This window comes from Diceros bicornis, chromosome 11 (genome assembly GCF_020826845.1).
Source record: "Diceros bicornis minor isolate mBicDic1 chromosome 11, mDicBic1.mat.cur, whole genome shotgun sequence".
Lineage (NCBI taxonomy): Eukaryota > Metazoa > Chordata > Mammalia > Perissodactyla > Rhinocerotidae > Diceros > Diceros bicornis.
The window spans coordinates 15,641,158-15,654,085 of NC_080750.1; the positions used below are offsets into that span (position 1 = coordinate 15,641,158).

The 12,928-nt window shown below is 36.7% G+C and overlaps 1 protein-coding gene across 1 annotated transcript in view; it reads left to right on the top strand.

The window, feature by feature from the left end:
• The first annotated feature begins 2,727 nt into the window (after window positions 1-2,727).
• Window positions 2,728-12,928, top strand: part of ADAD1 (adenosine deaminase domain containing 1) — a 36,849-nt gene continuing 26,648 nt past the window's right edge. The window contains exons 1-5 of the mRNA XM_058550009.1: window positions 2,728-2,837; window positions 2,947-3,126; window positions 3,901-4,089; window positions 6,767-6,934; window positions 12,409-12,477. Of these exons, the coding sequence (XP_058405992.1) occupies window positions 2,955-3,126; window positions 3,901-4,089; window positions 6,767-6,934; window positions 12,409-12,477 (598 nt within the window). The 5' untranslated portion in view covers window positions 2,728-2,837; window positions 2,947-2,954. The remainder of the gene's footprint in view (window positions 2,838-2,946; window positions 3,127-3,900; window positions 4,090-6,766; window positions 6,935-12,408; window positions 12,478-12,928) is intronic.

Genomic DNA, 12,928 nt, shown 5'->3' on the forward strand with positions numbered 1-12,928 from the left:
AACTCCAGAGTGGAACAGGATATTTGCAAAGCCTCAAATTATCTCCCTCAAAATGTTTATTAACATGATGGTTTTAACATATGTCCACAAATTCTGTGACACTCCACTCTCCAGGAGGTGGACCTCTATTTCCTTCGCCTTGTGTGTATGCTGGACTTCTTCTAACAAACAGCAGAGAAAAGGGAAAACAGTAACTTTATAGTGAAGAAACCTGACAGATACAACCCTAACCAAGTCATCAAGGTTAACATCACCAGCAACAGTTGTTATCATGTACTCCCTGATATACCATGAGAAGTGCACTTCACCTCTGTAGTAGTCTTCCCAAATATCCTTAACTCTTGTAAAACCATGAGAAAACATCAGGCAAATCTAAATTGAGGGCCACTCTACAAAATATCCCATCAGTATTCTTCAAAATATCAAGGTCATGAAAAACAAGGGAAGACTGAAAAACTATCATAGACCACAGAAGACTAAGGAGATGTGACCGCTAAGTGCAATGTGGTATCCTGGACTGAATGCTGGAATACAAAATGGACATTAGTTGAAAAAAACTGGTGAAATCTGCATAAAGCATGTAGTATAGCTAACAGTGTTGTACCAATGTTAATTTCTTAGGTTTTTTTTTTTGTGTGTGTGTGTGTGTGAGGAAGATTAGCCCTGAGCTAACATCCCGATGCCAATCCTCCTCTTTTTTGCTGAGGAAGACTGGCCCTGGGCGAAATCTGTGCCCATCTTCCTCCATTTTATATGGGAGGCCGCCACAGCATGGCTTGACAAGCGGTGAGTTGTGGATCCCAACCTGGCCGCTGCAGCAGAGCGCGTGCACTTAACCACTATGCCACCGGGCTGGACCCTAATTTCTTAGTTTGAATAAATGTACTACAGTAAGATGTTAACATTCCAGGAAACTGGATGGAAGCGTACAGATGAACTCTGTACTATACTACCTTTATAATTCCTCTGTAAATTTAAAGTTATTTCAAAATAAAACAGTATATATATACGCTTTAAGAGTAATTTTTATCCATTCCTTTTACTTCTTGAGCTTCTATTTCCATTCCTGTCCCTCCTCAAATTTGATCCTGATGTAATTATATACTTTTGCACTTAGAAGTTTTTTTTTTTTGGTGAGGAACAGTGGCCCTGAGCTAACGTCCCTGCCTCTCTTTCTTCTATTTCATATGTGGGATGCTGCTACAGCAGGGCTTGATGAGCCGTGCCTACGTCCGCACCGGGATTCGCACCTGCGAACCCCAGCACCCAAACAGAGCACAAAAACTTAACCACTACACCACCAAGCCAGCCCCCTGTTCTTAGAAGTTTTATTCATCATCCTTATCATACTTCTTGGCAACAATATTTGAATTTCTTAATTTCCTGTAAGCAAAAGCCTCTAAATGTCAAGAAAAAAATTCTGGATTGAGTTATAATTACTAATGGACACTTGATCAAAGCAACAGAATCTACACATTTTGATAATTACTAAAGAAAAATACACGTTTATTGAAAATGCATTGCTTAATACAAAAACAGAGGCATTTAAATCTTGCTATAACAATATCACTCGCTTCCTTGAATTCCTTTTGGGTTACATATCAAAACTTGTTTAGTAATTTACTATTAAAAATATTTTCAGCTATCTATTAGCTAACACCTCCATTAGGGCCTCCTCCAACTTTCAGGAGTTGAAAACACCCACACTGGGTTTGTCATTCAGATATTAGAGCCATTAACTCTCAACGCCCCCATTTGTTTTCACGATGGTTCCATTATTCGCTGTTCGTCCTGTCCGTGGAGCTTCTGCAAGAGTCCAAGGCGGTTTTTTTCTGTAAATAGGAAGACACCGCAGAGGCCATGCCTGGTCCGCAAGCGTCTTCTCACAGTATATACGTGAGGATAAAGCGACGGGCTGCCTTGAAACCGCCCCCACACAGGGACCCCTAGGACAGCCTCGAAGCCCCCTGGATGGGGAGGCCCCAGTACAACAGCCTGTGAGGACCGCGAAAGGTGGTGCTGGTGGAGGGCATCAAGCACGACAATCAAGAGGCAGAACTTCGCCACTTTACATCACTTCTCCAGCACACAGGGCACCAGAGTCCACGCTGACAGAATTAAGCCGGCATCACCGGGCCTCGAACGTGCGCAACGATTGGCGACACCAACCTTGGAGCACCGCGACCACAGCGAGGGCACGCAACAGTGAAGACCACGGACACGGTTGCTGATTGGATGAGGCAGGGCGCGGAGGGGGAAGCCCAGGCCGCGGAGACGGTTGGTGATTGGACGAGGGGGGGGCGCGAGGGCGAGAACGCAGGCCGCAGAGACGGTTGGTGATTGGACGAGGGGGGCGCGGAGGCGGGAGCGCAGGCCGCGGAGACTGTTGGTGATTGGACGAGGCGGGGTACGGGGGGCGTAGGTGGGGTCGTCCAGGGGCGCCGCGAGGCCGCTTTTGAAAGACGCCGCCTTGGCCGCGTGGCGCTCACACAGAGCGGCCTGAAGAGAGAGGTTGAGCCGTGGAGGAGGAAGCAACGGCGTCGCGGGCTGCGGCGGCTGGCGGCCTGCTGCCCAGTGTGAGCTGCCCGCCCGCAGCGTCCACCCGACAGGGCGGGAAGGACGGTTTTGATGGGTGGGAGTTGTGCTGGGACTGGGAGGCCACCAACGGGCCGCGGTGGGCTCGTGTTTTTGAATTTTCTTTTTCTCCTCTCTTTTCCTGTCCCCTCATTCCCCCTTTGTAGCAGTGCTTTTGGAAGGGATTTAGAGAGGACGGGTTCCGCGCCAATCAAAACTCCAGTCACAAAGCAGTCATGACGTCAGAGTGATTTAGCTCTTGCGTGAGTGTGTGTGTCAAGGCCATTGATGGAAATGTGGTTGTTTTTTTATTTCAGAGTAAGTGTTTTTAGTTTATTTTTCATTTTCTGCCAACGTTCTTACCACTTGTAGGTGACAAAATGTCGGGCAGCAATGATTGGTTTCAGAGCTCCCGGGTCCCTAGCTTCGCTCAGATGCTGAAAAAGAACTTGCCGGTTCAGCCATCAGCCCAGACGGTCACTGCCCCCGCAGGATACTCCTCGGAAAGTCACGCCCTGTCGCATATGGCATCCAGGGTGACGCAAGTGACGGGTATGGGCTTCCTTTTCATTTGCAATAGTGCCTAAGTTCTTTAAAATTCTGGAATGGCCAATGAGTTCTGTTGAGCCTCTGGTTTAAATATTTCCCGGATATGTATCCGTTTACCTGTGGCCGCGTCCCACCGGGAGCTCGGATTGGACTTCCAGCGCCGTAGGAGGCCTAGAAATCCTGCCCCTTGGGCTCACTTCATCATTCTCTACCGCTTGGCTGTTCAACCGCGTCAAGTGTGTCTTGCGTTTTTGAGATGAGGCTGTGTTTGCCCCTTCAGGGAAACGACGGGACTTACACTGGTTTGTGTTCCTCATATGACTTAGCATAAAGTATAAAGCAGGGACAAACACGCTTTAAAAATCCGATTGAATTCAGTGTGAAAGGTAGTATAAAATAGTGAATCAGAAACAGAAGCTAGGTTCTAGTCCCAGATCTGTCTTACTCCATTCTAGGCCTTAGTGACATCATGTGCAAAAATGGCTTAGAGAGCCTCTGAAGACCCTGACGTTACTAAAATTCTGAGTCTTTGATGTCCCTAATGATATGACAGTGATAGCACTTCTTTGCAAAATAGTCTTAGTACTCCAGAAGATACATGCAATAGCAGGTTGCACTTGTCATGTGTGCCAGAATTATTTAGTAGAAACTTACTTGTAATAAGAAACACATATGACTAAGTGTGTCTGGGATAATGTTCCCTTTTGGGGAGGGGTTTAGTGCTTTTGCTTATTATTTTATTTTACCAAATTGACAAGTGTAAACATTTATTTTTAGGTAATTTTCCAGAACCATTGCTTTCCAAAGGTCTTTCCTCTGTTGCAAATCCTGTCCTTCCTCCAAAAAAAATACCTAAGGAATTTATAATGAAATATAAACGTGGAGAGATAAATCCTGTGTCAGCCTTGCACCAGTTTGCACAAATGCAGCGGGTTCAGCTTGACCTTAAGGAAACAGTAACAACAGGCAAGTCCAAAGTTGTATCTGTGTATCACAATACTGGAAAATATTTTTTTCCTATTAAAAAGAGAGCATATAAGTGGTACTAAATTTGATTATTTTCTGTATTCTCAAAATGTTGGGGTTAGATAACTACTAGTATGTTTTGACAAGTATACTTTAGAAATTTTTGTATTCATATTTCTTTAGCCGTTTGAGCCTCTGCAAATAAGTCACATATACAAAATTTTTATAATCATTGAATTTTAATTCTTTGTGTATGGCTAGTTGAATTGAAATCTCATCAGCCTGGTGGATTATTTTCAAGCATAAATACTTCTTGTAGAATAAACATGCTTTTGTAGGGATGTTAAATAATTGGACTGTGATTATATTATGAGAAAGATTCTGTGGTGATGATGCCTAACAAAAATTATGGTCAAGTTTGCCTTCTGAACTTCAAGAATTAAAAGTGAAAATAGCACTTACATGATTGATACTCTCTCTGCAGACTTGTCTGTGACTGTTTTCTCCTTTCTCTCTCAAAACTGCCTCCCGACCAGAAGAATCTGTTTACCATATTGTGCCTCTGGAGGGCTGCAGGAGTACAGATCAGTAAAATGCAGAATGCAGTTTCTGATTTCTTCACTTTGTGACCAGAAATTGGGAAGAACTTTAGGAAAATGGAGGGATAAGAGAATAAGTGCTCTTAAAGAGTCATTGACAGGCTAAAAGTATGAGAGTCAAAGAAGCACAGTCTTTTAAAATATGTGTGCACATATGTATGTGTGTGTGTATATGTTTGTACTCACACAATATCAGGTAGTTTAGTTTCTTTAATTTTCTCTTCCTGGTACTAACTTTTGCCAATATAGGTCTCAAAGTTAGCATCTTTGCAAAAGAATTTAAAGTTTTTGAGATTTTAGTAAAGATTGTCATAATGAAGTCAAGTTTCCAGTCTGTTGTTTTGGATGAAATAATAGTAAACTAACAGATGACAAAAATAGAATATTAGTGTAGAATGTGGAGTTTTCCTAGGTCCTGTTAGTGTAGGTTGGATTATTTCATGTGATCAATACTCTGGGCTTAATTTCTGTGTAACTAGTTAACTTTCCTCTATTCTTCTCAGACTGCCCTTGGAAAATGTAAACTATTGGTCACAGTAAGAAAAAAAAATTGATCAGGGCAAATCTTCGTTGATCTGAGGAAAACTACTCAAAAACACAACCCATTGACAGTTAATGGTGTTCATTTTGTGTGCATAGTACTAGTTGAATAATCTGATTCAGCAGGTTTGGTAGTGAGATCAGAGTATCAGTATTTTTAACAAGCTCTACAGGTAATTTAGATCCATATTAAAGTTTGATAACCTGGGGTATAAACAGGATGAAGCTTAAAGACTCAGCACTCTGACACAGAGTACTTAATTAACAAATTTGTTGTGTAATATCTCACACATAAGAATCATCTGGGCCACTTGTTAATATACAAAATATACTCAGGTTTAGTAAATTTGGATTGGAAACCAGGTGATCGTGAAGGAAGGAACTTGGGAAACTGAGGTCATAGATGGTGGAGGGAAAGCAATTTACCTAAATGCAATTGAGAGTTGCTTGTAAACCCTTGATGTGTATCTTAAGGAAAAAACTCCCAGAAGTTAATGTAATATGTGAGAAGAAAATAATGATGAGGCTTATGTGGAGTGACATTGTACCTAGCCATCCATAACTAAAGTGGAGACTCAAGTTTCTTAAAGGCCTCCTAAAGTCTGAATATCAACAACTAAAACTTGAACCTGAAAAATCTTTGGCCTGTAAATTTAGAAGATTCCATTTCACTTTTCATCAGGCAAATATGAAAACTAGGTAAAAGTAATTGTGTAAAGGCAATCCTTATAGGAACTTTTGATGACTGGACATTCAGTTTAATTCTTTAGCATGTCTTTTTTATTGTTTATGTTTGGGTTTTTCTTGTGAATTCCCTCCCTCTGCCTGTCTTAAGGCTATGGTGGGTTGAATTGCTTACCTGACTCGCTGATAGGTGCACAGGATTTCTTCAAAGGGGTCTCTACTGTTCTGGAGCTTAAGAGAGTATCAAGGCACTCATAAGATGGGAGAAATTCAACTTTTATTGGTAGTGTCATATGTCACTTAAAGATAGGGATACAACGAAATCACATTGTTGTGCAAACATCATAGAGTGTACTTACACAAACCCAGATAGTATAGCTTACTACACACCCAGGCTATATATGGTACTAATCTTAAGAGACCACCATGGTATATGCGGTCCCTTGACTGAAAGGTCATTATGCAGTGCATGACTATATTGAAGTTTGAAAGAAGAAAGATGTTGCTAGAGGCTACACATAGTACCTCTCATTGGTTATTCTGTAGATATTTGGATGCTTGCCATTGCCAGGCATTATACAAGACACTGTTACTCCATGTATGACCTCTACTCTAAAGCTGGCCCTACTGCTCCTGCAGAATCTGGAGGCAACCTGGCTGCTTGAAGGATTCCTCAGAACTAGTTGAGGGGCCCACCCAGCTTTACTTGTAACCTGTAATGGCCCTACAAAAAAACTGATAGATAGAGATAGTTTCCTAGAATTTTTGTATTGGGATGTTTTCACATATAACAGACATCTTTTACAAGATTGTACTGTGAAGTATTGTAGCATTCATTTGAGTTCTTTTTCAAGGTAATGTTATGGGACCATATTTTGCTTTTTGTGCCGTGGTGGATGGTATTCAATACAAGACTGGACTGGGACTAAATAAAAAGGAGTCTAGATCCAATGCGGCAAAATTAGCTCTTGATGAGCTTCTACAATTGGATGAACCTGAACTGAGAAATTTAGAAACATCAGGTAAATACTCTTGATTATAAAGTATGTGTAAAATCATTTTCCAGAAGTGATCACCTGAAAGATTTCTGTTAATGAAGTTACTTGGCAACTACAAGATAGAAGTAGCAGGATTTGAAAATTTTCTTTCCATTGCTGTCTGATTGCTGACCTATTTAGCAGTAGTTAAAATGCTTTTGTGTATTTCAGCACCAAAAGATATAATCATATTGCTGAACTTTCTGATAAGTTGTCAAATTGCCAATAGATTCGAGTCCAGACACTTGGTTTTCTCTGTAATTTATTGGATTCTTATTATGCACTTAACACTGTGCATTTAATACTTAGAGGTTTTTAATGCAATTTTTGTGATGTTTGCCTGTGTTAAATTCAGTAATGGTAGAGTTACTTGAGAAACTAATGGCCTAAGGTAGCATAGCAAATAGCTTAACAATGTAAACTCCAGAATTAGATTGCTCAGATTGGAATACTGACCCTGGACAGACAAGTTATTTTCCCTCTAAACCTACATTTCATCATTTGAAAAGTGGAGACAATGATAGTAACTACTTCCTATGGCTGTCACTAGGATTAAATAAATAATGCATGCCAAGCCTTTAATTAGTGCCTGGTGAATAATACATAATCAAATGATAGTAATTCTTGTTAAATATTAATCAATTTGAGGACTATATTAGCATGTTATATGTGTTAGCATAGTAGGCAGTTTTTGTCACTATTCATTTCATGTTAGATTATATTTGGGTTTACCTGTAAATGAGGCAAATTTAAAAAATAAAAACATTTAAGTTTGATCTAAACAGTGATGATAAATTCATTCTATTAAAATTTAAATTATTATTTATTGTACTACTGGGCTTTTCTTGTTTGTTGGTTTTTGTATATTAATTTCAGCTTTTCTTTTGTCATACTTAAGGTCATTTTGTTCTTTAAGTTGAATTCTTATTTCATATATTTTTATTTTTATGTTAATTTAAAACCATTATTTAATAATTAAAAATGATTTATTTGGCCACATCTTGTGTATAGTCTTTCTCATTGTTTTCAAATAGTTTTTCATACTTTGGATTTAATAAGTACTTAAGAAAGTGTTTTGTTAACTTTTATGTTATTTTGTGTTCACTGTTTTTCAGATTTATCAATTTTTTAGGGCCAGGTATGATGATTTTGGTAAATGTCTTATACGTACTGGCACTATAAATGTCATTTTATCTTTGTTTTATTAAAATACTCTGATTTGTTTTTTACATGTGCTTTGACCTATAAAGAGCAGTGGTGCAATGATTTCACTTTGTTACAGAGTAAACCTTGTAATTCAATATGAAATTACTCCTTTTGTTCTGTTTTATGGTTATGTTTTGTATATATATATTTTTACTCTTGAAATCTTTTTTTTTGATACTCATGATGATGCTACTTCTAGTTATTTTTTTGTGTTTATCCAATGTCTGACTATCCTGTTTTGTTTAATGATTTTCTATTGCTCATAAAATTGTTGGTTTTTGACATAATCAAAGAATATTTTAATAGAAAATTTAACATTTGACTTTATTATAAACCGCTGATAAGTGTCTTGTTATGGTTTCTTTCGATTTTTTCCTTTTTTGTCATATGGATAATGTTTTCTTTGACTTTTTTTCTTTTAAATATTTGGAAGGTAAGGACTTTTACCTAGAAACTTATCTTTCTAATATGAAGTCAATTTTGACAATTTTGAGTCTTGATTTTATCACTTGATAATTTTGCTATCCTTACCAACTTACATGTTTGTCCATCATTCATTTATTCAGTCTTACACACTATATTATGCTCTAGGTGAAGAAATCCTGCTCACCTAGAGCTTAGTATGACTAGTGATTTATTCAGGTTTTTTTTTTTTTTAATAGATATACTCCTGCCTTTCCAGAGTGTTTAACAAGTTAATGTGAAAGGCAGAACCTGTGACAAATAATATTCTTAAGGCATTCTTTCAGTTTATTAATGGAAATCCTTTATATGTGATTATTTTATCAGCCATCAACCCACCTGAGTATGTCCCTAGTGATATTGTCCCAGTTTCCTTGCAACCGTAGCATGCAGTAGAATCAATAAATCTGTGTTTTCAGGATGTGCTAGGTTCAAGGACTGTGGTAGGTACTTGGAATCTAGAATCAAATAAGACCTGTCCTTTACCTTAAAGGAACTAAAATACTTTGTTGAAATCAAGTTAAAACATATCTACAGAATTTTCCAAGTATCTAATTTAGTTATCGAAAAAGAGTATTTATGATTGGCTTCTCATGATAAATGCTTTTTTTCCTAAGTGTTTTCAAAATGTTTATCTAGGGCTAGCACATGTTTTGCGTAGTAGTCTACAATCTTTAGAATCTTTACAATTCATGTTTTTAAGCATGTATCTTTTCCTTCCTTTGTGAAAATTAAGGTGGTGTTTTCCCATCTCGACTGACACCACTTTTGTATTCACCATTGTTTTTCAAAAAGTGCCAGTAGTACCTTGATTGAGACTAAAAAGTTCTTTAAAAATATTTTTTCTCTTGTTAGAAATCCTAGAAATAATTTATTTAGGTCATCTTTTCTCTTATAGTGAGCTACATTTTCTTCTTTAAAATATTCACTCAGGAAGGCTGAGTTTAAAGACTTATTTTTCTTGTGAAAGGATACGAAAGATAAGTTGAGTATTTCTTCTCTTTGCTGTTAACCTTACATTAGTGTTTCTTGTCTCCTCTTCTTCGTTTATAACATAAAACTTAAAAAACTTAATTTTTTTTCAAAATCTTGAACTCATCAGAATTATTTTTCGTGTATATCTTCTTTCATATTTTGTCCATGGTGTTTTTTTAAGTGTAGTCTCATTGTATTATTAACTGTATAAAAACTCTTGCGCTAGTGTTTTTCAAGGGCAGTATGATTAATGATACTATGTTAGGTTTTGGAAATCTTTAACACTGACACAATGATTTAGGAATCTGGTTCTAAGTTTAGTTTATTTTAATACCTCTTTTTTAAAAATCATTTAAAAAGTTTTTAGTGTGGTAAAAATAACATAAAATTTTATAATGCATGTATATAAAACAAAATTTACCATTTTAACTATTTTAAGTGTACAATTCAATAGTGTTAAGTACATTCACTTTGTTGCACACCCAATATCCAAAACTCTTTTCATGTTACAAAAGTGAAATTCTATACCCATTAAACAATTACTCGTCATTCTCCCTTTCATGGCAGTTACCATTCTACTTTCTGTCTACTCTAGGTATCTCATATAATTGGAATCATGCAGTATTTGTCTTTTCATGACTGTCTTATTTCACTTAGCGTATTGTCCTCAAATTTCATCCATGTTATAATATGTATCAGGATTTCCTTCATTTTTAAGACTTAATTATATTCTATTGTATATATATACCAACCACATTTTGTTTATCCATTCATCCATTGATGGACACTTGGGTTGTTTCAGTAGCTTTTGACTGTTGTGAATGGTACTGCTATAAACCTGGGTGTACAAATCGCTCTTTGATACCCTGCTTTCACTTCTTTTGGTTTATACCCAGAAGTGGAATTGCTAGATCATATGGCAATTTTATTTTTAATTTTTGTAAAGAACTGACGATGCCTGCACCATTGCATGCAGTCATCCATGATGACTGCACCATTTTACATTCCCACCCATAGTGCACAAGGTTTCCAATTTCTCCACATCTCACCAACGCTAGTTATTTTTTGTTGTTTTGATAGTAGTCATCCTAATGGGTGTGATATGGTATCTCATTGTGGCCTTGATTTGCATTTCCCTAATGATTAGTGACAACCATTTTTTCATATGCTTGTTGGCCATTTGTATATCTTCTTTAGAGAAATGTTGCATTCGGGTCCTTTCCTCATTTTTGAATTGAATTGTTTGTTTTTCGTTGATTTTTAGGAGCCCTCTACATATTCTAGATAGCAATCCCTTATTAGATATGTGATTTGCAAATATTTTCTCCCCGTCCATGATTTGCATTTTTACTCTTAATAGTGACCTCTCATTCACAAAAGTTTTAAATTTTGATAAGGTCTAACTTGTCTATTTTTTCTTTTGTTGCCTGTGCCTTCAGTGTCATATTCAAGAGATCATTGCCAAATCCATTGTCATGAAGCTTTTCTCCTATGTTTTCTTCTTAGAGTTTTATAGTTTCACCTCTTATGTTTGAGTCTTTGATCCATATCGAGTTAATTTTTGTATATGTAGTGTTAGGTAAGGGTCCAACATCATTCTTTTGCATGTGGCTGTCCAGTTTTTCCAGCATCATTTGTTGAAAAGACTATCCTTTCCCCAGTTGAATTAGGTATTGGCACCCTTGTCAAGAATTTGTTTGACTACATGTGAGGATTTATTTCTGGCCTCTTTATTCTGTTCCATTTGTCTATGTGTCTGTCTTTATGCAATTACTACACTGTTTTGCTTACTGTCCTTTTAAGTAAGGAAGTGTGAGTCCTCCAGCTTTGTTCTTCTTTTTCAAAATTATTTTGCCTGTTGGTGTATGGCGTTTTAAAATGCAAACCAACTTGTGCAGTCACATTTTATTCATTGAAAGTATTTTTGCTTCATAAATAGGATTTAATATCTTTAGTCTTCATTCTCCTTGAGTGCTACTCACTTGAGTAAATGGAAAAAAGTCCGTCTTTATGAGTTTTTACAGTTCTGCTTATCTGAAGTCCAGAGTATATATATATCTAACTGTAGTCAGCATTTGCATAAGTAACATGAGCCCCAAGATGACATTGTCAGTCTTTCCTTGCTGATTTTTATATATTCAGCCAGTTTCTCATCTTACTCAAAATTAAGTCCAGAGTAGCAGTTCTGTTTGCTTTCCTTGTCTTTATAAATGATTCTTCAAAGATACTAACTTGAATTAAACTTTTGCTCCTGGAGCCTCTTCATTTAAGTTTTCCTGATCTTTTTTGTTCTTTTGGTCTAGTGTCATGTTCTTTTCTTGTTTTTCCTGGATTCCCTAACTTGGGAACCAAATTGGAAAGCCATTGCAAAGAATGAGAGTAAAAGCTTTGAAAACTTTGTAATATTCCCCTGGAAAACACTCTGGTAAAGAAAGATTAAAAATGATTTTTACTTACTAATTTTTGATAGAATATTAATTTTAAATGTTTTACATAGTATTACAATAAATATAAAATTGTTCATAAGCATCTAAATTGACGTTTCATTTTAACTGCTTTTCAGAATGTTACATCTATTACAAAGCAAGCTGTATAGTAGCATAAGATTAGGAAACCCAGAAATGTGTTTGCATAATTGAGTTCAGTATAGGAAACACATTTTATTGAGGCTAACAGACATTTGATGGCCTAGAGTTGACAGAGTATACAGAAAAAATAATCATTCTTGGATTGCTGTTTTATTACAGAAAAGTAAGGTACCTGCTGTTTGGAACATTGAAGTTTCACGTTTCCTTATATTTTTGTTTTATTTACAGGTCCTCCTCCTATCCCTGCAGAGCCTGTTATTTCACCTGAACCAGTATATGTTTCAAAAGTACATTATGGTAGGAAAGTTCTTTATGATGTTCCTTTTTAGAACAGTAACTCAATTAAAAATTATAACAACATAATTAAAATATGTATAGATATGAAGATATAGATTAATATTTTATCATTAAAACCTGTCACATTTCTACAAAGGGGAGAATTTTCTTCCATACTCTGCTAAAAATTAGAGAAATAAGAAACAGGAAAGACTGAAGAAATGACTTTTTTTCTATAATGAGATTGTTCATCAATTTTATATAACTGCTTTTTATGAGAATTCTTTGCTTTGATGTGTTTGTCATTAATGAAAACCAATGGCTCTCTAGTGCTTGATGGTTGAGGCATTCATTTCAGATAATCTATTCACTTTCTTTAATGGCAATTATTTGTCACTCAAGCCCAAGAAAACTACAGCTGCAATTGAAGTTAATAGTTGTGTGACCTAGGACCAGTTACTTCTCTGTGTAC